Source organism: Octodon degus, unplaced genomic scaffold (assembly GCF_000260255.1).
Source record: "Octodon degus isolate 3935 unplaced genomic scaffold, OctDeg1.0 scaffold00097, whole genome shotgun sequence".
Classification (NCBI taxonomy): domain Eukaryota; kingdom Metazoa; phylum Chordata; class Mammalia; order Rodentia; family Octodontidae; genus Octodon; species Octodon degus.
Window position 1 is genome coordinate 7,379,539 of NW_004524673.1, and position 25,327 is coordinate 7,404,865.

Below are 25,327 nucleotides of genomic sequence, written 5' to 3' on the forward strand. Positions count from 1 at the left end.
GACTGGGAATTTGGCTCAGTGGTAGAACACTTGCCTAGCATGTACAAGGCCCTGGGTTCAAACCCCAATACAAAGAGAAAAAAACAGATTATCGGTAGACTACTAGAAAATAGAAAAGAGGCCTACAGCAGATTCTCCCCACAGCAATAAAAGGATGGTGCTGCATGATCTTGGATTTGCAACCTCCAGGATTGTGAGAAAATAAACATCTGTTGTGTAAGTCATCCAATTGAGGCGCTTTCTCATGACAGCCATAACAAACTGATGTAATATGTATGCCTAAATATTTCTTTCTGAGTTTATAAAAAATCATATTCTTTTCTTTAGTTCTATACTTTCAGAAGAAAATTGGCACTTGCATTAGGATATTTTAACTAAGGTAAAATCCAAGTGAGCTGAATGATTATGAACTATTACAACATGAAATAGAGTTTAAAAGAGAGAGAGAGAGAATACTACATCAAAGAAGAGGACAAAAAATTTTTGCTCAGCTAATAAAGTGATGGCTACAGCACAATTATAACAAAAGTAGTAGGTAAGAAGGAGACTGAATTCGTCTGTCCCTTGGAGAGTCAGGGAGTAACTAAAGGCCTACTGGAAATGCAGCACGTGATCCCTGGCTTTTTAAGAGCCCCTTTCTTTTTCCTAGCCACAGGCTGACATTCATATAAAGAAAAGGTCCAAGAGAAGCTAGGAGGGGAGGCCCGAGAGAGACCAGGAACCAGAAGAGGATGGAGCAAGATGAAGATAACACTCATTCACCAACAGATAAAACCACTACTTTCACTCAACCTTATGACTATAATAATCTGTAAAATATGTCATAGGATAAACTAATAAATTTATCACAGTGTATGACAATATATTTTAGAATATATTGTATATAATTGTACAATATGTCATAATAGCATTATGTAATAACTGTATAATACAAAATATTTGAAGCATAATAAAATTTCATGTGTGTGCATGTGTGTCAATTAGACTATTTAAATCCCACAAATGTACAATACAGAGTGAAATTTATAGTAAGTGGATTTGAGTTAATGATAATACATCAATACCAGCTCATCAATTATACCATACATACTACACTAACACAAAATGCTAGGAACAGGAGAAACTTCAGGATTGGGAAAAGGAGAAACAGTACACAGGAACCCTTTCTACCTTCCACTCACTTTTCTGTAAAGCTAAAACCTGCTCTAAACAATAGACTAGCATGTCTGTAATCCCAGAACTCTAGGAGGCTGAGGCAAGAGAATTGTAAGTTTTAGCCAGCCTGGGCAATTCAGCAATTTAATGAGACCCTGTCTCAAAATTAAAAATTAAAAATGGCTGAAGATATAGCTCAGTACATAGTCCATGGATTCAATGCCTCACGCTGTAAAACAAAGTCTGCTGGTGTTTTCTTCTTTAACAGCTTCTGTTCTTAAGGTCAAAGGCTGGGTGGTACACTGCAGGGCCTTCCTGCTAAAGAGATGCAGGAAGCATAACATCTTAGAGTCAGGAACACCATGGGCTCCAATTTTCTGAACTCAAACCCTGAGTATGCATATCACTGACTAGTAATGTCAGCAAGGACTACTTACCTACCTCCGTATGCCCCAGTTCCCTTGTTAGTATATGAGTATGGCAACTGTTTCTAATTTGTAAGGCTGTTGCTAGGAATTTAGTAAGATAGCACATGTCAGGAATTTAGCCCTATCATAAGTGCCCAATAAATGTGTTCTGTTTTCATATTAAAACCAAAAGGGGTATGTTCTGAGAAGAAACGAAATCATACCACAGTGATACAAGTGCACCCATGCTTATAGTAGCACAATTTGTCATAGCTACATCTTGGAAATAACCCAAATGCCCATCAACTGAGGAACATAAAAAACGTGTTATTTTTGTACAATGGAGTATTACTCAGCTATAAATAAAGATAAACTTGAGACTTCTCTAGGTAAATGGATGCAACTAGAGACCATACTCATAAGCAAAATAAATCAGATTCTCATGTGTAAACATCGTATTGTCTCCCTATTGTAAAAAGCTTAAAGAGTAAACAAGATCTGAGGGCTAGGGAGATACCCTAGTGGTCTAAGCACCTGCCTGGCAAGTACAAGGACCCAGGTTCACTCCCTGGTCCTGTATGCTATGCCAGCCCCAGAATCCTGGGCACGCTGTGCCAGACCCAAAAGTGGGCATGGTGGTGCATACTTGTAATACCAGAACTGGGGAGGCTGAGGCAAAAAGATCACTACTAGTCTGAACTGCATAGCAAGACTCTGTGTCAAATAAACAAACAAGTAATTTTTTAAAATATTTTTTAAAAAGATCTAAAAGGTACAATAGATATTGTGAAAGAGAAAGAAATTACTCAGAAGGAAAGAACAATTGTGATGGGGGAAAAGAAAAAAGAAGGAAGGGGGAATATATACATATATATGATAACTAAGATATTATACTACTAATTTCTCTTTTTTTAATTTGAGAAGGAGTTTTTTGTTTTGTTTTGGTTTGGTTTTTGGCTACTTCAGGCTGCCTCAAGGGCAGTTCTGGGATGGCTCCTGGAGTTGGGAATCAAATCGCAGTCCTATGTGCCTGCCTACATTTACTCAAGTGGCGCTTTAAACAATTGAGCTATCCAGCAAAGCCCCCTACTAATTTCTATTAGTTCACTGAAAGGAACTATTAGTGCTCATATCATTAGATCAATTTTGCATGCCTGTATCAGGTAATCTGAGCAACTACTTTGAAGGTAACAATATGTATTACAATAATGATTGTTAATTTCCTATTATCTTATTTTGAAATTCTGTGTTGTTTTTATTATTAGTTTCTCTCTTTCAAACAAAAAAAATTAACAAGCTTTTACACAGCAAGAGAAACCACCAACAGAGTGAAGACAACGCACAATGAGGGAAATAATGTTTGCCAGCTGTTCCTCAGACAAGAGACTATTATGGAGAACACATAAAGAGCTCAAAAAAAATCAGACCTTCCAAATTTAAAGACCCAATGCAAAAAGTGGGGATTTGAGATGAATATACATTTCTCACATGAAGAAATACAAACAGCAAATACATGTATGAAAAATATTCAACATCATTGATTATTTGAGAGATGTAAATTAAAACAACACTAAGATTCCATCTCACACCAGAAAGAATACCTATTATCAAGAGGTCAACCAATAACAAAAGTTGGAGGTGCTGTGGGGGAAAAGGAACCCTTCCCCATGGTTCATGGGAATGTATACTGGCACAACCACTATGGAAATCAATGTAGAGATTTCTCAAAGAAAACTAGGTTTGGAGGTCCCATTCAACACAGCTTTCCCCTTCTAGATATCTTCTGTGATATATGTGCACCCATGTTTATTGCGGCACAATTTGTCATAGTTAAATCTTGGAAACAACCCAAATACCCATCAACTGAGGAATGAAAAAAAAAAAGATGTGGCGGGCGGCATACATGTCAGGCGTGGCACATGCTTCTGCAGAGAAGTCTCCGCAGTAATGGACGATGTTCTCTCCTTTCCTGGTGAGATCCTGAGAAGCAGCCTCTTTTGCACCATGAGTGTTACCTCAGAGGTCAAGAATCGAGGGATGAAATTTGTTGAGGAGCAGCTGCTAAAGCATGGATGGACTCAAGGCAAAGGCCTGGGCCGGAAGGAGAATGGCATCACCCAGGCCCTCAAGGTGACATTGCAGCAGGACACTCATGGGGTGGGACATGATCCTTCCAAGGAGTTTACAAACCACTGGTGGAATGAACTCTTCGACAAGACTGCAGCTAACTTGGTGGTGGAAGCTGGGCAGGATGGAATACAGATCAGGCGCCTCTCTAAGGAGACCACCCAGCATAATCGTCTCAAGCCCAACTTGCTATATCAGAAGTTTGTGAAGACATCCACACTGACATCGGGTGAAGAGAAGGCAGACAGAGACTTGGAGAGCTGCACTGATGACAGCAAGCAGGAGCCCATGCCTCCAAAGATTCTGACTTATGAGATGCTGCTCCAGGCCTGTAAGGAGCGAACAGCATACAAGTCTGCTCGTCTTGGGATCACAGTGAAGGCTAAGCTTGCTCAGCTAGAGGCCCAGGAACAGGACTTCCTGGCCCGTCTCAAAGGAAAAGACCCAGGGCCCTCTCCACCACAGAATGAGAGTAATCCCCCCCCCCAAAAAAAGAAATGGAAGTAGAAAGAGGAGAAACAGGCTAGAATAATGGAAAAGAATCAAGAGCACCTAGATGATGAGCACCTAGAACCTACTAACCAGAGCATCAGGAAGAGCAAGAAGAAAAGGCAACAAAAAGAAGAAAAGATTACAAATGAAAGAGAGGGAACTTCAGGGAGGGAGGAGGAATGGGTTATCGGGCTTGGGGAATTGAAGAGCAGAGTACATTCTGATCAGTCTCCCAAGGAAAAGAAAAAGCAGCATCACAAGGAGGAGCAGACAGGGATCTTGGGTAAAAGAGGAAGAAGGAAGGAGGCTGTGGGGAGTGTCCAGGAAAAGGTGGTGGAAAGCAGAGCATGCACTGACCCCTGCAGCAGAAGCAAAAAGAGAGCAGAATGAGGAGAACTTGAAAAAAGATGAAGGGGAGGAGATGGCTTTAGACGGTGAGACCAGGAGAACAGAAAACAGAACACATCATGGTAAGAGAAAGAAGAAAAGACAGCAACAATGGGAGGAAGAGGTCTTGGGTATACATGATCCTGAGGATGGTGGGACTAGGGAAATGGAGAGCAGAGATAAGAAAAGAAGGTAGCAGCACCCAGAGGGGAAGGCAACTAGAGCCAGTGCAAAGCAGAAAGCTAAAAAGAAACAGAAGAGGGACTGAACATCTGGTCCTGGTGGAGTTCAATTGATGCTTTTCCAGCCGTCGTCTTGACACCAGTATCTCAAGACCAGTGCAGGACTTGTGCACTCCTAAACGAACTCTCTCCCTCACAAGGAGGAAACCACTCTCTGCTGCAAAATCCTTGCCAAACCTCAGTGTAGAGCATGGATGTAGTGCCCTTTATAGCTTCTAACCCAGAGAACACAATTTCTAGTGCTTCCCGGAGCCAGACAGTTGAAGGATAAGGAGTACTGAGAACTGTGAGAAAATGAGAGACAGGGCACCTCTGCTGAGAGATGCTAAAAATACAGGCTTCTATGAATATCTTCTTAAATTAAAAAAAAAAAGATGTGGCACTTTCATACAATAGAGTACTATTCAGCCATAAAAGACTTTAGCAGGTAAGTAGATGCAACTAGAAACCATAAGTGGAATAAACTAAACACATAAGTGTAAACGTCATATTGTCTCCCTAGTGAGAGAAGCTGAAAGAGTAAATAAGATCCAAAATGTACAATAAATATTGTAAAATGGGGGAAAGAATCCTCAAAGGGAAAGAGAAACTGGGATGGGGAAATGGAGAAAAGAAGGAAGAGGAAAGCTTAAAAAAAAAAATAATAATAGATGAGAGAGAGAGAGATAGGTAGATAGAGATAGACAGACAGATACTACTTATACTACTAATTTCTCTTAGTTCATTGAAAAGAAAAATTTGTGCTAATATTGTTTGTTCAATTAAATGTCAATATCTTGTACTTTGAGTAACTAATTTAAAGATAACAATACACAATGCTAACATTGTGGTAACCTCCTATTATCTTGTTTTGAAATTTTGTTTTGTTTTTCCTTTAAAATAAAAAAAAACTGAAGAAAAAAAATCAAAAGGCCCACAGGGGACTCAAAGGCCTTGGGGATGACCGAGGCAGAGCCCCGAGGTAGGGCTACCGCCCTCACCTCCCAGCTACACAGCACCGTCCTGTGAGTCGAGCTCCTGCAGCCCCTCTCACCTTCTCCAAGCCCGTAGACTCATCCTCCACGTCCTTGGGGAGCAGGATGAGCATGCTGAGGTGCTTGTTTTGAAAAGGAAGCTCTATGATCTTACAACTGATATCATCAATGTTTCCCATACAGAATGTGGCCTCCATATTCATCATTTGCACTGGTTTGGTGTCTGACTGTTAAAAGAAAAGAAGGGGGATGGGTTTTAGTTTACACAAGCATAAATATTTATACACACATATGCACACATATGCTCACACGCAAATGTGTATATATATACATATACAATATGTGTATCGCCTGTATACACCCATGTACGCATAGACAAATATATCTACATATACATAAATATACAGATACTTATATATTTGAAACTTCTATAGTTTCAAATCATTGTGTTTTATGATACATCCACTATGACCCAAAGCATGCTGCACCCAAACCATTAAGAGTCCTGTGAAGAGCTTATGACTTCCTTTGAAAAGTTGTTCACATACTTTATAATTCCACATGTTATCCATCATAGCAACTATATACACTATACTTGCATATTTAAAATATTAAAAATAAGACAGAATGACTGAAAATATAAGCCAAACTTGAGTTAATCTTTAAGGACATGAGACCTCTATTCCTAGCAAAGCCAACTTGAAAGTAAACTCTAGTGCACACCCACATATACATTCACATTCAGCTCCTAAAAATGCTTTAAAAACCTTAGCAGACATAAAGACAAAATAATATTCAGTTTGGCCTCTGTTTGCCTTTGCTTTGATCACCTGCTGCATCCTGTATTGCCCTCTAATCTGAACTGGTGAGGAGCATGGATTGGAAATGAGAATCTGAGTTTCAGTCCCAAATGCGTCTGTTCCTGAAACTTTGAGCAATTCACTTGACCTCTCTAAGACACATTTTCTATGTCAGTGGAATGAGAAACTTGGAAATTTCATAATAATCATGGTGAAGGAAGAAAGGAGAGAAGAGAACAGTGGGAGGCAGAGAGGTAGTGACAATACGCAGGCACTGTAGCTGTTCTTATATCTTTTCTTTAAACTATCTAAGTAAAGCAAAATATTAAGCTGTTGAAGTTAGTCAGTAGGTACACTGATGTTTATTATATTTTATATTAGTTTCTGTCTGCTTGAAATATTTCATGATTTTAAAAACCAAGAATGTTCTCAAGAATATTTCTGTCTCCCAGTTGCAACACATCTCATGCTCCTTTGGCAATAGAGCCCTTGAAATGTGCTATCACTAGTTCATTTGTCTCCAGGGACCACTACCACCCCATCCCAATCCCCTCCACAGGGACTGGTTTCATAAAGGAAAACTGATTTTCACTAACAAGTAAAAGACTACAGGTAACTTAATGTAACTTATTGTTCCTCCTGGATATCCCATGGGATATTTGCCTGCTGACTGAATCTCTTGAGGGTGTGACTTTCAGGTTCATATCAGATCTGCACACATATTGCAGTTAAACAGTAACTGAACCTTACCCAACACCTATCTCAAGCAGACCTACAGTTTACTTATTTATTTTTTGCGTTTACCTCTATTTCAACGCTTGCCACAGTACTGAATATATTTATTTATATGAATATTTGTTTATTAATATGAAATTTTTATTTATCTCTCCACCTTCCACCTTAGTTAAAATACAGAGAAGGCTAAATCATGTTTTACATTCCTAGTGTATTCCATCATGTTGTAACTGTTTGCTGAATAGTTGGATAATAAATAATTGAAGATTTCAATTCCATGTGTAACAGGAATAGAACTCTGCTGGAAAAACACAATGTTTTTAAATTAACTGTTATTTTTTTCATTTATTCTTTAAAAAGGACACAAATTTGTCTAAACATCGCATCAGATCACATTGCTAATATGTTCGATATACTTGTAGTAGTGGTCTCCAAAAGATGTCATCAACTTATCTGCAAATGACTATGAACACAATAATTCCATTTACTGAAATGCCATTTGAGATTTACCCTCTGAAAACAAAATCAACTAAAGGTTATCCTAGGAAATACAGTACAATATGTGACAGGTCACAGTCTAAACAGGGCACTAAAAATACTTCATAAAATTACCTTCAAACTCTCTGTATGAGAAGTATAAGAAACAGAAGTGAATTCTGTGTTTATACTTAGGTTCCATCCCTAAGTATCTCAATATATGCCTGCAAATATTCCAAACTCTGACAATACTTCAAGTTCTAAGTGTCTAAGATAGGGATACTCAACATCTCTGTGTGTGTGTGTGTGTGTGTATATATATATATATATATATATATATGTAAATATATAACTAGAAACTTTTAATATGTATATTCCAAACTTTTGTCAATTTAACGTAAGTCATTAAAGTTGACACCATCAGACATGTGAAAAGTTTAGTAACATCACCCAAAAAAGTCCAAAGGTTGACAATACCAATTCAAAGGAAACAAAAGAAAAGTAATAGCATCTGAATTCAAAAGGAGGGTGTATCCCCATGCAGCCTTGAGGACAGTTTTATGGTATAATTAAGTGAAGCAGTGAAAGATTAATGACAAGTCAAACTTTTAATCCTGTTCAGAGAGTCTGGTATCACCTAGTTTGTGGTTTAATTGCAACAATAAAGGAACAGCACACACACCTCCTCTATTCCCAAAAGATACTTACTAATGCTGTCTTAAATGTAAAAACTAGAAACCTTAGTGTGGTCAGCATAAAAGTCCAGGGCTCCCTAACAACTATAGCATTTCATGATGTGGCCCTGAAGACGTAATGAGAAGTAGCATTAGCAACATGTTTCAGATTTCATGTAAACATACAGAGGGAACCTTTTGAAGCTGCTCAGGAAGGAAAGCCCAGCTCCAAGCCAATGAGACAGAAGGGGCCTCTGACATGTCAAGTAGTGTTGCCCCATTCCTTGCTAGCTCCCAGCTGTGACCAACCAGCAGTCCACCTTTTCTTTCTTTCCTTGCTGGCTTTTCTTCTTCAATGAGGAGGAATTGTTTTGAGTTATGTATAATACAAGTAATGTATATAAGTAATAAAACATTTTTTATATTTTTAATTACAACGTTTTCCAAAAGAGGGAAAAGAAGTTGTGGTATGGGCTGGACACCACTGGCAGGCTGTAAATTCCTGCTTCACTTCAGCTCCTTAAAAGACAACACTAACAGAGCCAGGGAGATAGCTCAGTGGAATAAGCGCTTGCCTGGCAAGCGTAAGGGCCTGAGTTCAATCCTCAGTTCTGCCAAAATAAATAAATAAATAAATAAATAAATAGACAACACTAAGAAAATGAAAACTCCATGCTCAAAAATTTAAGAAATTGTATAGAGATGAAAAAGTCCTGTCCCTAGAGGTCAGCTTTAGAAGACCACTGAGGTCAGGAAGCCAACCTTGACAAGAGAGGACTAGAGAAGGACCCCCCATGTCTCTCTACCATTCTTCAATATTCTGAGTCAGTAAGGTTGTCCTCTCTCAGTGAAAATGCCCAATAAAGGCCAATCAGGTTTTGTCTGTCATTGACTCTTAATCAAACTGACCTTTGAAGATCAACCAGTCATTCATTCAAGAAATTTTCAGATCCCTAGTGCCTGTGTCCAGGATGTGGCAAGAAACTCCATACCTTAAGATGAGTAAGTCACGGTCCCTGCTATTATAAAACCCATCCACTAGGAGCGGACCTAGTCAAGACAAACAGATTCTACTGAGAAAAGTAACTTTGGAAATACATATAGCATAAATAAAAATTATTTGGAGAAGAAAGAAAGAAGCATGGAAGCCAGTCCCTCTAACTTTGTATCGTGTTGGTCTTTTTTCCCTACAGATTCTGGCATTTAAAAAGTTCTAGTATATTTGGGAAAAATAAGTGATTGGTCCCAGGTACTCTAGGTTCTGGGAGAAACTTGAAAAATTAAATGAATGCCCAAAAGCTCCTAGGTAAGTAAGCTTTTTTCAAGTACTGTGGCACAAGAAGGGTTGCCTTAGGGTTGTTCTTAACACAAGTCATCACATCAGTGAAGACTAAGTCCCATTCCATATAGATCCCTGAATTGTCATAGTTCGCCGATAAGTGGGCCAATTTTCTAATCTCGCTTCTTTGGTTTAATTTATGGAAGAGGACTTTACTTGTATCTACCACTTAGTTTCTACATATTCACATCAATGGAATTAATGAGACAGTCTTGTAAAAGAGGCTTCTAATTCTCCCCTATAATAATTCCCAGTGATGCAGGTAAGCTATGCTTTCTTCACAGCCAGCAAATGCTTCTAAGCGTCTTATAAATTATAAATTAAGCTATCAAGATCACTGCTGAAGCACTGGTTTAGCATTTTTGAAGCCCTGCATTCAATGTCCTGCACTGTAAGAGAAATACCAAATCAAAACAACCAAAGCATGTGTTTCCCTAACAATAGGTGAAAAAATGAGATTATAAAGAAGTCTGTCAGGAATAAAATGCCTCAATGACCAAGGCTTCATAACAACTCAAAGGCCTCTGATGAGACTCAGTTTATGTTCTTTTCATTTATTTTCCTTTCTTACTAAAAATTTCTATACCCTCATCTTCCTCACTGGGATGAATTCTACTAAACTCCCCACCCCCATTGCCATAATTTCTCAGTTTGGAGTAGGGTACATCTATGTACCTACCAATGCTTCAAGCAGCAGCACCCTACTCTAGACCTAAGAAATTACAGAAACAAAGTGGAAATAGAGCTTTTGCCAGTGGTGAAGGGAACAAGAGTTGGAGGCAGCAGGGAGGGATGGGAGAGGGCACCAAAAATAATTAAGATGTGTCACATATGTGTACAAACTCCCTATTATAAATGTAATAAGAACTGCAAACATATACTGATAAAAATAAATTAAAAGTGAAAAAACAAAAAATTAATTAATTAAAAAATCAAAGTAAGGCCAGCCAAATAGTGGATTAAAGTGCCTGCTTAGGCAGAGCGCAGTGACCAGGATTCCATCTCCTGCATGCTGTGCCAGCTCGTCCCCACCCCTGCTGTCCCAGGGGCACGCTGAGATGGCAATTGAGACTGGGCGTGGCATGCACCTGTAATCCCAGCTCCTGGGAGGCTGAACACAAGCAGATCACTGCAAGTTCGATCTACGTAGTGAGACCCTGTAGACCCTGTAGACCCTGTAGACCCTATATTAAAATACAAACAAAATCAAAGTAGTGATCGTTGGATTATTGCATGCTGCTGCATACCTTGCTGACTCTGAAAGGGCATTCCTTTGTTTCTGATTCAGGAAATTTCTTCATCCACTTTCCAATAAAGTAGGCAGCATTAACCACAAGGATTTTGGTCTGGTCACTCACACTGTTGTCAGATAAAATGTTCTCAAAGTGACCTGCAAACAATTTTAGAAAACCACAAGTAGCAGAGTCATCCTTCCAAACTACATCTGATATATATGCACATGTTCATTCACCGGGCATGAGCTGCCTAGAGCCACAGCACACAGGGCCTTGTAGCACAGGCTGTACAATTTCAGGACTTTTCTCTATTGCTTGACCACACCAGACTTACCAAAGAGAGACCCAAGATGAGAAATCAGGTCTTTCTGACTCAAAGCCTGCCCTTCCAAGCAAAAATATATGTTCTATGGCTTTCTACAAACCTAGTTCTGGGCTGGGGAGATAGTGCAGCAGCATAAGCACTTACCTGGCAAATGCAAGGCCCTGAGTTCATTACCTAGTACCAAAAAGAAAAAAAAAAAAACACCCTAGTTCTGTGCTCAGCATTTTTACCTACACCTTCTCATATTTTTCTACAATGGTCCTGTAAGGTAAAAGTCATTATTTCCATTGTATCATTGAGAAAACTGGGGCTCAGAGAGATGAAAGAGTTGTCATAGTTCACTCAGCTAGAAAAGGTGTCAAGATAATGTTTCCTTTTACCTGAAAGCCCCCATTCCTGCCCGCTCCTTGCAGGCAGGCTGGAGCCTGACCTTAGCCTCAAGTCAACTGTGATCACCACAAGCTAGAGTTCAATGGTGACAGCTCCTTAATACTAAGATCTCATTATACTTAATTGTACCTCATGTTTTCCAAAGACTTTTCATTTCCTTGCTTTCTGATTTTTCTATTAATCCTCAAGGTCCATCTCATAAGCCTGGACCAGTATGCAAAGAGCCCTGCATTTGGTTTAATGTTCTATTGGCACCATCTTAAAAATGTTTACCAAAATTTCTAAAAAAGTGCCCTGCATTTTCATTTCTGCACTGGACACTGAAAATTATGTAAATGGTCCACCCAATGCTGTACGTGTCAAATACATAATAGCATTACTGAAGAAACTGGAAGAGCAAAGAAGCACAGGCACCAGTAAGTGGCAGCGCTTCAGTTTAAATGCTAAGCTTTCATTTCCAAATTGAGAAGTCTCTTCACCAACCTACATTCTCTGCTCCAAAACCTTACATAAATTGAGACTTTAAAATAAAAATCTCTTTGAGAGAAAACTTAGTTTCTTAGAAATTCCAAAACTTAAACTGTAACAGCAACATAAGCAGAAGTTGCTTTGTGTTTTTAATTTTAATTGTGCTTATCCTGGTATTATACCCATCAAAGTTTTGTTTTCACAGATAGAGCCAAAAAAGCTTTATTCCAATAACATAGGCACGGATGTGTATGCATGTATTCATGTGTGTATATACAAATATATGTATGGCTGCCATTTATTGGTATATATTACTGAATTTTATCCTTGCGGCCTGGTAAAACCATGTAGTACATTGCTATGGTTTATGTATAGGTGTCCCCCCAAAGGCTCATGCTATTTTGGGGTGGCCTCTGGAGTTTGTGATTAATTATTGTGGGTGGGATGCGGCACCAGCCCTGGAACAGGTAATTTGCATTTCAATGTAAGGAGGAAAGAGAAGCTAGCTGCTGGAGCTGCTCCTACTCCCCTTTTGCGCTCTTGCTCTTTGCCGCTGCCATGAAAGGTTGCTTTCTGCTATGTGCTGCTCTGCCTTGGACCCAGCTGAATATGGACTGAAACCTCCAGTAACTAATGAGCTAAATAAATCTTTCCTTCCCTAATTTGAGTGTCGGGTATTTGTCCCAGCAATGAGAGAAGAGTAACTGAGGTACACATGCCCCATTTTACAGTTTGATAAATTGAGTTTCCATCTCTATCCTTGTCCATAAGTGGAAATGCTTGGATTTGAACCTCGATCCTAAGAATTCCAAAGTTCTTGTTGATTTCATGTAGTTATATGTGGACTTTATCATTCAAGGGTATGTGCCCCTGTGAGCTCACAAGAAATACATGAGAAGTATTTCCCTCCGGGGCCAGCAGCCTCTACCATATGCTTCAGTCCTTCATGATTGTCAGCTAGTTCCCAAGCAAGCACCTGGGTACACAATTATCATAAACATATCCCCCAGAAAAGGAGACTTAGTCACTGATTAGAATCCAAATCATCTTAGTTCCAGTTCCTTTCAATCAAGGCAGATGACTCACAGGGAATTTTAATGGAAAAAGGGAGCAGGCAAGGAGAAGCCCAGGGCAGCACTAAGCAGGGGGTGGGAATGTGTAGCTATCAAGAGACTCCAGACTCTCAGCAAATCAGCATGAGGAGTTGTGGGACCAAAGACAAGCTTCCACTACTGAGTTTTTTGTTTTGTTTTGTTTTGTTTTGTTTTACATATTTAGCACAGGGTCTACAGGGTCTCACTACACATAACGGCTTCATAGTGATCCTCCTGTTCTCAGCCTCCCAAATGCTGAGATTACAGGCACACACCACCACACCCAGTCTCATTTGCCATCTCAGTGAGCCCAGGGGGCAGGGCCTGCACGGCATGCCAAGGATTGAACCCTGGTCCCTGTGCCTGCTTAAGCAGGCACTTTAGTCCATTGAGCTATCTGGCTAGCCCTCAACTACAGCTTTTCTTTTTTTTTTTTAATTTTTCTACACTTTTATTAGTCTAATTTTTCTACATTTTTATTTGTCTAAAAACCTTTTTCTTTAATAAACCTGCAGATTTTTTGAGTTGGAAGAGACCTCTGGTATCACCAAATGATACCCATCCTTCCATTTCCAGAGTTAAAAACTGGCCTCACGATTTGCCACCAGCCATCCTGTGTGAGGCCCGTCTCGGGCTCCTGTGGGGCCTGTGGCAGCTCCAGGGACAGTAAGACAAAGTAGACTGAAACTGAAGCACCAGCAGTTTCTGCCAAGTGATGAGACCATACATGACATCCCCAGCAACTCAAGTTGTTGACATGGCTTGACAGGCAAGAATTTAGCTCATGTACTAAAAATACTACCCAACAAGTCCTCCAGATGTTCAGTTTTCTAATGCTTGGAGCAAGGAGTTATGAGAAGGGAGGCCCTGTTTACTTAGCCATTTATAGCATAACAAGTGAAGGATACTTGCCATCTGTGAGATCCTTAATGGAGCTGTTGATCTGAGCTTTCGTTTCATCCAGTTTATCTTTGAAATCAACAGTTTCCAGTTCTTTTGCATATGGTCTCTTTGTAGAGCTGAGGAATTCCTGAAAATTGCCCAGTTCATAAAGTCACCAAATACTTAAGATCTATAATCAAGCTATAGCATTGTTACTCTGTTCTAACAAAAGAATTTTTAAAAATCTATTGCTATGGATGTATTTTAAGAATTGGTAACAATATAAATTGAAACCTCATGTTCAAATAAGAAATTTTGTTGCATTCACAATTGTACTTCTTCAATTATAAGACATTTTCAACTATTAGATGCACTCTTCAATTTAGTGTGTACTTTAAGGAAAACAAAAGATACACTATGGTAAATTCACGCAATTATGAGGAATTCCAATTTCAAAAAGATAGATAGATAGATAGATAGATAGATAGATAGATAGATAGATGAAGTGTACATGAAAGAGAAACATCTGCAGAAATTCTTTGTCTTTACTAAAATAAATGTTCTACAGATCCTTGATATTCAATGTACATACAGCCCAAGCATTAGAAACCACAGTGTCACTTGGGATCTTGTAAGAAATGAAGATTTTAAGGCCCCATCCCAGACCTACTGAATCAAATTGCATTTTAACAAGATTTCCAAGTGTTTCATCCACACATTAAAGTTTGAAACATAGTGCAACAGAGAATATATTAGTGGTTCTAACCCTGAAGCTTATTTTAATTACAAACTCCTAGATCTCATCAGCACTAATTTTGGTTTAGAAGATCAGCAGGATTAAAATGGAATACGTATGTGCAGCAACTTTTGAGGGTGAAGGCACTCATTATGTATCGAAAATGTGTACAGAGGGAGATAGAAAAACAGAGACAGAGACACACAGAGAGACAGAGAGAGTGATCACTTCTCAGCCTTTTGGCTAAGATCAAGTGTAGAGACAGTGAGAGAGGAAAGGAAAGAGAAAGAGAGGGAAGGAGAGAGGGAGAAAAAGGGAGGAAAGGAGGAAGAGAGAGGGAGGGAAAGAGGGAAAAGAAAGAAAAAAGAGTTCCAGAATTCTTCAAAAAGTGGTAAAAACTATGGGACTAAAACAAGGAGGAATATTGTGAGGGGGTAGTAGCACCATCTTTTACTGTAATGAGTTTTTTAATTAAGAAGAGAGAATGAACTGGGGTCTAGAATTTACTCTTAACAAACATCCAGGTGGTTCTGATGTAGGCACCCCTTCTTTAAACACAGTGGTTTATACAATTAGCTAGTAAATTTTCGGGTGCTAAATACCAACAAAAGCAATGGAAATCAGTCTTTAGAAAAGCTTGCAGAGTCCTAGTTTGGTTGAAAACATTCCAAATGTTGAATTGGAACTTCAACCAAACAATACATAAATTGAATGTCATGTCACTTACTCCTAAGCCTGGGGCTCCTTGAATTGCTCCTGAGCCTCCTCAGCCCTAACCAATTAAGTGAATCCAACCATGGAACTAACTGTTGCCATTCACTGAGAGCCAGCGCCACCTAAGAAGGTCAGAAAGCCTCAGCAAGATGAGGGCTCCATTGTCCTCTCTGCAACAAAAACATACCAGGCATCTCCTTAAGGATCAATGAGGGAGCATTTAAACATTTTTCCTACCCAGCACCAGCTCTCATTTCAATTTTGTTTAATTTCCCAGGTGGTTATTGAAACAAAATGGTTGTTTATATGTGTGTTCAAGCCAAAAGAATAAAATCACAATATCAAGTGACTTGTATCCTCAAAGGATGTCAACCACAAGAACAAATACCTATTACAGAAAGTTGTAATGTAATGGTAAACTACTTATCCAGTAGACTAGCTTTAAATTTCATAAACTTTAAACTATGACCATACACACAGAAGCTGAATCAATTCTGTATTACTAAACTAGACAGGAAACATCTTTGTAATCTAAAATTTTGATTATGTATCTCAAATAGAATTTTAAAAAATATTACGATATATCTTGAGGTCCAAGGTAAGGGGACAATAATGTTCTTTTTATGGTTGTTTCGAGAAATAGCTGAAACACAAAGACTGGAGCTACTTTGTGTGCTATCTGGCCAACCCAGTGAAACAAACAAAATTAGTTTGTGACTGATGAAAATTGCTAATTCATATTGCTTTTCTTACTGACTTCGAGGAGCATACTGTATATATAAATAAAGGAGATGGGGAGCTTAAAGGACTCCTTGCTGCGTGAGGAGAAAGAAGTTTAAAACATGAATTGCCTTGAGCCTCTTGTCTATAGAGATGCATTTAGTAGAAAGTTAATTACTCCGTTCTCCATGCCATCCGCAGGGAAGGAGGAGGAGGAATGAAGTTCACAAGTATTTGAGAAAGAAAAGGGAAGCCCACCAGCTTCTCTTTTTTATGTCAGGAGATGTAACTGCTCTCAAGTTCCATTGCACTCAATCTCTTCACTAAGACTGACTTATTTTAAGAAGTTTCAGATCATACATGAACATTCTAGAAATGGAATGGAAAAGAAGGAGGGTAGATCTAACAATGTGAACTGCCACTCGTGGCAAAAAGTTAATTTGCTAATAGCTTTAAAAAACTTACTGTAGAAGGGTTCAGAGATTTGTCTACATAGAGCCGCTTGATTAATTTCAAAGAATAAAAGGAACTAAGTTTATTTACATCCGAGGTAACTGTTTGAAATCCAAAGGGCACATCTTTGACATTTTCAAAATGAAGAACCTGTCAAGAGAAGAAGTCCATTACCAAAAAGCATCAGCTACTCCTGCTGAAGTGGACCCTGGTGACACCCATCTCCTCTGGCAATAGGATCTCCATGCTCAGGTGTTCCCATAAAACAAGCAATATGGAGCTTCAGGGCTAGATAATTCCTACTGGGATTGTCTTGGATGTTCTAGGCTGCTTAGCAGCAACCCTGCCCTAAATGCCAACAGCCTTGTACCCTCGCGACCACCAAACAGTCTCCAGACATTGCCGAATATCTGGGGGGTTGGGGGGATGATAAAGTTGTTCCCAGTTGAGAAGCACAGCCATAAAGATCTATTCCTGGTTGACTCTGGGCAAATTTTGGCCTTTCTTCAAAGTGATGCCTCTGAGACTCAGGCAGAAGAAAATCCTAACTGGGGTAAAAAGGAAGGTGGATTTCAAATTCTATTGAATTTAAAGACCAGAAAAAGAGAAATTAACACCGAGAGAGAATCACTACACTGGTATGAGATGCTAGGACAGAGATATGTCTAGCCAGAGTCTGCCCCCCTTATATGCTTTACCAAGTGCCAGATGAACTGGTATATCACTTACAAAAGGAAGTCGTGATAACTGACAAGTGCTGGGAGGGCCGCAGTCAGATGGTCTTGCTTTTTACACCCACTGGAAATGCAGTCTTCTTCAAATTTCCATAGCACTTACCCTTCTGTACAATGGTCTGAGACTATCTACTGTTTGAGTTATTCTGAGAATTAAGAATATTTAAACACCCTTGGGGCCAGAGGTCTAAGCACCTGCCTGGCAAATGCAAGGACCCAGGTGCAATCCCCAGTACTGCATGTTGTGCTGGCCCCACATGCTGAACAGGCCCAGAAACCTGGTGTGGTGATGCAGGTCTGTAATCCCCAGTTCTGGAGAGGCTGAGACAGGAGAATCACTATGAGTCCAAGCTGTGCTGTGAGACCCTGTACCAAATACATAAACTTTTTAAAACCCCTAATTATCATATGGATTCAAATCTATCACATGCAGTATGCTTATCAGTCTTAAAATGATATTCTAAGCCATCTCAAATTAGGATGCTATCATTTGGAGGCTTTTGATCCTTTTCTTTTGCTCCAGCCAACACTCCAGCATCTCCTCTGCTTTGTTGTACTACAAAACGTGAAGTCAGTATGAGATGTTCTCTCCTGGTTCCCTAGCTCATAATGGCCATTATGAGTACCAGTCACACCACCTTCCGGTACATTGTGCTGGTGAGTCACCCACCCTCAGCACTAGAGGATCAAATCAGCTCCTAAGCCAGCACTTGACTCTCATCCCTAATGAAGGGTAAACACGACCAGAAAATTAAAGAGCCCAGGTAACTACTGCTTAGGAGCCAGGTGCATGTATTGCGATTTTTCCTTATTACTAGTAAGGAAGCCACTATTACCAGGAGCTGTTCGGTTTCCACTGGATCTTTTCTTTGGTTTGTTTGTTTATCTGTTCATTGGGAATTGAACCCAGGACTTGTCATGCTTGCTAGATAAGTTCTCTGCCTTGAGCTACATCCCTAGTATTGTTATATCTTCTTTTAAGATAGGAACTTGCTAAACTGCCTAGACTGGCCCTGTACAATCCTCCTGCATCAGCCTCCTGACTAGCTGGAATTACAGATATACACCACTGAGCCCAACAAACAAGCTCTCTTTTTGCTCCTTCTCCAATTAGAGACAAAACTGAAGTTTCTTCTTACAGGACTGAAGTTTCTTTTACAAACCCACTAAGTTTCAAGTATAGATTCCTCATCCTGAGCTAAATAATGTCTTTTGGGTCGTAATTTCTGGACATTTATGCATTCAAAAAGGTGCTTTCCTTTCAAACGTTTATGAGTTTATGGAGAGAACCTAGAGCAATCAACATAATAATAGTATGGAATTAGGAGGATGCTTCCCTACCGCTCATGAGTATAGGAGGACTTAAAATGTAACAGTCAGGAAAATTATCTCATTTCAAAGTCTGAGAAGAACTTTAAAAGTGAGACAACCAACCATAGCCAAAAGGAAACTAAAATATCTACACATGCCTATATGTGTGTGTGTGCGTAAAACATTATATTAGTCCATGCTCATCAGTGAGAATCCAAGCCCCCTGAGATTATTATAAAAATATGAGAACCATTCATCTTATCTATCTATAATACTCAAGGGTAAATAACTTAAAATGTTAATTCTGTATTAATATAAGTATGGCTATATTTTAAGGTAGAATGCACTTGACCTTGTGTGCTAAAATAAAGCACAATGCTGCAAGTAAATTGCATCACAAGGTGGACTGCTTTGCTCTCTAGGGTAGGACTGAGGTCTGGATTCACACTCTGCTTGGGGCATTTGTGTGGAGCACTTGATAAAAGCCATTGCCTTCGACCTTTACAATATAAGGAGTGAGCAGCATCTGGTGACATATTAAAGGCCACTGCTGAATGGAACACCTGCCTATATACAGATTCTCCATCGCCATCTGCACCTATTCTCAACATGGGATGTAGGACACATCAATGAGCTTTTGCATTGGAAAATTAAGAGAGCTGGATAGAGTAGTTTGCACGTGTAATGTTAGCTACTCAGGAGGCTGAGACCATTGGTCTCAAGTTCAAGGCAACTTACCCTGTCTCAAAAATTAAAAAATTAGCTCAGTTTTAGAGTACTCTTGGATTCAATTCACATACCAAAAAAAAAAAAAAAGATAGATAGATAGATAGATAGATAGATAGATAGATAGATAGATAAAGAGAGCCCTGCAAAAGCCATAACACTCAGTCTCAGCAGTGCTGACCAGTCTTCATTTCCTTTCCAGGCCCTTTCTATGGACTCTAAAAACTTTATTCCCACTTAAAATCAGAACAAAACATAGGGGCTTACCTGTCCGATTTCATCTGCTGTGTCACCTTTGGTACCTACTTGAGCAAGTGACAGAGAGGTGGAGAGACAGATTGGAGAGAAAAGGACATTGCCTGCTGGCTCCTTTTCACACAGCTGTTTGAACAGATCAACAGCAAAAGCCGAATTTGCCAGCTGTAGGGCATCCATTGTGGGCCTGGAACCAAGGACAAAGGAAGGGTCATCTCTGAAGAATATTTACAGTGTTCTCAACTGCATTCTGCCAACACAGTAAAGATTCTACTTCAACAAAGTATTGATCTTGGATAAGAGACTGAAAGGGACTTTCCATAATTTCAACAAAGGGAAACTTTTGGGCATCAGTCCCAAAGCATGGGAGGTCTGTGTGAACTGAACTTCTCAGAATCTTTAAACTCAATCCTGCTCCACAATGGTCATGGCCTGAAGCCCACCTACCACAACTCTTCCTCAGCAAGTGCTCAGAGCCATTGACAACACTAAATAAAATCAAACATTGTTTTGATTAGGATTTTTGGTTAAATCATACAAAGTTGTCATATTTGTAGATCACAAACAGTAATTGCAGTTGTTTTGTGTGATTCAGTTGAATACTTGTTCAATCCTGTAAGTTAATTTGCATCCGCCAAGAAGACATGTTAAACTTTATTTGCAAAGAAGGTCTTTGAGAATGAATTAGCTAACATGGGCTCATACTGCTGCTGGGTGGGCCTTAATCCAATGACTGGTATCCTTATCAGAACAGGAGAAAAGACAAAGAGGCAAACACACAAAGAGGAGAGATGATTTGTGTGCACACATATGTGGAGAGCAAGCACAACAATCAATGTCTTCAGAAAGGACACACACCCTGGTGTCAGAGAAAAGGTCGTTACTCAAGATAAAGAGTTTCCTTAGCCAAGATCTGCAGGTGTGTTAGACTCAAAGCCAAGAACAGAATTGCAACTTGCTTTTTATACCTGGACAGAAACTCAAAATGCAGACATGTGAACCTCCCAAGGTTAAGGAGTGGCCCACTAACCTTCCAATATATTTTCAGAATTCTCTTTTATGGGATATAAGGCTTATGTGTAGGTTAATTAAAAATATTATATTGTAGAGTCTGAAAAAGCAAGTTTATTAGCAACATAATAATGATAAATAACAGTGATGACTTTGATGATTGATAATGATGATGATGATTTTTGTTGGCTCTACTCGTGCTCACTGGGCATCCCACTGACTTCCCCCTTCCTGTTACGCCACTGATGAGTGCAGGAAGGGTGCACTGAGCAGTGTGCCCACTCCAGAGGCAGCACAAGGTAACCTAAAGTCCTGGTAGGCCCTGGGCATTGTGCTGTGCTTTAAGCCTTTCAGCCCACACAGCCTTCTTCTCCCCTTGAAGAAGGATGAAATCTTACCCCAGTGGAGGTGACCAGCACTAGATATATACTGAGACTACCACTAGGTACATACCAAAACTACCAGTGTCCTGGGGCAAAAATGGGAGACTGGGAGTGATTCAGGCAGAGCACTCACCACTGGGGAGATGAAAAGAAACTTCTCAAGAGGTTTGGGGAATGTGAGTAAGATCTCAGGACAAGGAATGTGGCTTCTTCCAGCAGCAAGTTTACCTCTGACAAAGCTAATGTTATCTACATCTGAAACCCAACATGAAGGTAGTGACCAATAGTGATCAATTTCTTCACCAAACAGAGCAGCCTAATCTTATAGCCTTGCAGACCTTCCAATGCTTCTGCAACCTGGTAATAATATGAAAATACCCCGGTCCTGCAAAAATAATAAATAATAATAATAAATAATAATAATAACATGAAAATATACAAATTGTGATTTAACAAACACAAGTAGTTCTCCCTTGCATGTATTCACTACTCCTAAAGAAGGGAAACCAGGGTAATTTTGTAAGTTGAAAATAAACTACACTTTTTATGATTTCCTTTGTGCAGAAAAACTATGTTTAAAAGCATAGATTAACCTGCTAAGAGAGATTGACCTTAGATACCTAGAAAGGAATCCAGGAGGTGACTCAAAGGGTAAGGAAATGTTCATTTTACAAAATATTTCCAAGATGTTCACTTTGTTCAACCAAAGCATTGTTCATTCCAACATTCTGAGATACATTTAGCCAACAGTACTCCATGACTACAGGCTCATTTGGCTTTCACTGCATCTCATCACACAGTATGTTCAGGCTGTCGTGCAGTGCAAAGCTGAGATCCCGACCCTTGTTGGAGAATATAAATCAATATACGCCTAACACCTGAAAGCCTTGTCACCCACTTTCAGTGAGATTCACCCCCTTTCTTTTTTCATGGCAGGCCTTTGGGCTCAAGTCTAAACCCATCTGCCTTCCTTTCCATCTTCCTGTCCATGTGTTCACTGGCTCCTTTCAGAAAATTCTCCTTGGCTAGGGAGTGAGGAATGCAGCCACCAGACCTCAGATCCCAGCCACAGTAGCATTTTTTGATGCTGGGCAAAAGTATCAAAAGAAAAAAAAGTTTGTACATGAAAAATGTGTTAGTGAACAATCACCAATTACACAGCTGATCAAATAGTGGGTGGTGAATCTGATCATCTGCTCCACGATTAGTCCAAGGTGACCTAAAAACACTATGAAGTTGATCTGTCATAAATAGCTGAAGATATGACTTTGGCTACAGCCAATGGCCACTTTGCTGTGTTATAAGATGACCAAAACATTTAAACAAATCCCAGTACATGCCCAGGAAAAGATGTTAAATTCCTATGAAAATCATTTTGGATGAGCAAATGCTATAATATAATTTATAGGTATAACAGTAAAGATTAATATTTTTATACAGTAAAGTTATATCCTGTGGTTTGTGTTCAAAGTATAAAATCACTATAATATTTTTGAAATATTCTTACATAGACAGCTTCTTTCATTTTCATGAAAGTCATATATCAATTTTAACAAAGATAATTTTGTTTATAGTGCTAATAAAAAACACTACTTTTCAAAGTCACCTCAATGCTTGAAAAGCATTTTTTTTTATTTTAAGAGGAAAAATGAAGTGAAAATGCAAGCAGTGTTACAAAGGCAATTTCCACTAAAATGGCTTGTGTTTTGCAATTTTTTCCAAAGGTGTTCCAAAATCCTAAATCTTTAAAGTAGGACAAGATCTTGGAGTGAGATCTACTGTTGGCCCCACCTTCCCATTTTGCAAATTAGGAAAGTGAGGTGGACAAAGATGAAGTGACTCTCCTGGGCCACCCACGCAGGGAGTGAGAGTGGCAAAACCAGAACTGGAATTCATTTCTTTAGTCCCAGACTGGCGCTTCCCACCACACCTACCACCGTCTTTCCTGGCAGTTGAGTCTTTGCTGGCATTTGCACTCTCTGAAGTCCTTCAAGTTCCAGAAATACTGTGTGCCTGAATTACCCCTCCTAAATAAATATATCAAAATATGCCAGGGATGGTGGCATACACCTGTCATCCTACCCTGTCTCAAAACAAAAAATGATAATAGGGGCTGAGGAGATAGCTCGGCAGTCCAAGCACCTGCCTGGCAAGCTCAAGGACCCAAGTTTGATCCCTAAACTGGATGTGGTGTTACACTCCTATAATTCCAGTGCTGTGGAGGCTGAGACAGGAGGATAACTACAAGTTTAGGCTGCACAGTGAGACACTATATCAAATAAATGAATAAATAATTTAAAAAAAAAATTTTAAATGATAACAGACTGAGGGCCCAAGGAGATAGCTCAGTAGAATAAGCGCTTGCCTGGCAAGTGCAAGGGCCTGAGTTCAATCCCCAGTTCCACCAAAAATAAATAAAAAATAAAATAAAGTTGGAGAGGAATAGAATTTGGTAGTGCTTGGACTGGACTTTCTCTTTTTCTGCATCTTTCTGGAACCCAGCCTAATCTGTTTATTACGCTGTGTCCACTATGTACAATCATACAGCACAGCACAAAGACGTGAACAGGTATGAGTAAAAATAAGAAAACAAAGCATTTGTTAACATGGAAATCATTTAAAATATTGTGAGATTTTACAAGCAAAAAAAAAAAAAAAAAATGATAACAGGCTGAGAGTTCAGCTTGGTTAAATCCCTGGGTTCAATCCCCAGTACAACAACAATAAAAGATACAAAAATATCCTACATGTTTGTTTTTGTTTTTATTTTTGTTTTCAGCAACACAAAGCTTTTTCCCTTATGATTTTCCTACTTTAAAGAGCTCTGGTTTTCCTTCTGTCATTTAAACTGCAAACTCTTAATAGTATAATGCTTTCATTTAATAAGTACTAAGGACCTATCAACTGTCAGACATAAGTTAGGCATTAAGCAATCAAAGATGAACACAGCATGGCTCTTGCCACCACCAGGCCATCAAGAGTGACACGACAAGCATGGAAAGTGTTTTGACATCGTACACAAGTTACCATGGGAGCCTTAGGCCACACCTAACTCATATTGGAAATGCCAATGACATCTCAGAAACAGTGACATCTAAGTAAGTCACAATAAGTAACTAGGGGAAGTCCTGAAGGATTAGGACTGAGATTCACAAAAATGTAGGCCAGAGAAAAATGATACAATTTAGAGACTATAGGTGGCTCCAAATAACTGGAGACCCATGCACTCACTAGGCTAGGGCAAGTGTGCTCACTTCTCTGGACTTAAAGCTTGCCACTGGCCTCTATAGGAAGATTTTTCTAAGTTTGAAATGCATCTGAGCAAACAGTCCTTGAATCCTTTCTTTTCAGATTATTTTGATGAGTTAGTAGCCCTGTGGACAGGACAGTCACATGTCCCCTTTGGCTTAAGACTATTGTACTGACATTAGGTACAAGGCCCCTCTTATTCTTAAGCATGTTCTTATTCAAATACAATATGTCCATCTCCCCTAGAGAACATCTTCTACCCTTCTGCATACAAACATGTGTGAACATGTTATGTACATAGCTCTGTGCACAGTTTCATTCTTTACAAACTATACTTTCACAGTATCAGGGCATTGTGGATGGCCTAGCCTGCCTCATCTTATGGAGAGGCACATGCTGAAAAACTGCTCTTAGGAGTTGCATGTAAAAGGTCCTTAAGTGCTACCTTGAGAAACTTTGCCACTCACACCTATGATAAAACACCTCTGTGGTTCACATTCCAGCTCTGAAAAGAGAAAAATCAGAGCCAGAAAATATGAGAGCTCTGTAGCTTCCATGATATGAAAGAATACTATGAGGATTATGTGAAGTGATTAAATGAGTAAATGGTTTTAAGAAGAGCTTTGTCCTCAGGGAAGTCCAGTGCAGCCATTAGTAAGTAATAATGTTAGCTGCTTGAATTTCCAATGGTGTAGGAATTTCTGCTTTGCTCACATGCTGTGAAACATCACAGCTGCTTTGTTTCCTTACAAGCATGGTGTTGACCCCTGGTCCACCCCATGCTACCTACCAGTAAAGGAGGACCACACTAAACCACACCAGAACAGCCCAA

General features: G+C 39.4%; 1 protein-coding gene and 1 pseudogene across 2 annotated transcripts in view; one reads left to right on the forward strand and one right to left on the reverse strand.

Moving 5' to 3' along the window:
• The window catches only part of Serpinb5 (serpin family B member 5), an 82,757-nt gene that overhangs the window by 3,125 nt on the left and 54,305 nt on the right, over positions 1-25,327 (reverse strand). For both annotated transcript variants that reach the window (XM_023723122.1, XM_004638257.2), the window contains exons 2-6: positions 19,865-20,039; positions 16,839-16,976; positions 14,234-14,351; positions 11,057-11,199; positions 5,844-6,011 (exon numbers count right to left, since the gene is read on the reverse strand). In XM_023723122.1, coding sequence (XP_023578890.1) covers positions 5,844-6,011; positions 11,057-11,199; positions 14,234-14,351; positions 16,839-16,976; positions 19,865-20,039 — 742 coding nt within the window. The remainder of the gene's footprint in view (positions 1-5,843; positions 6,012-11,056; positions 11,200-14,233; positions 14,352-16,838; positions 16,977-19,864; positions 20,040-25,327) is intronic.
• On the forward strand, positions 3,496-4,764 carry LOC105743082 (annotated as a pseudogene).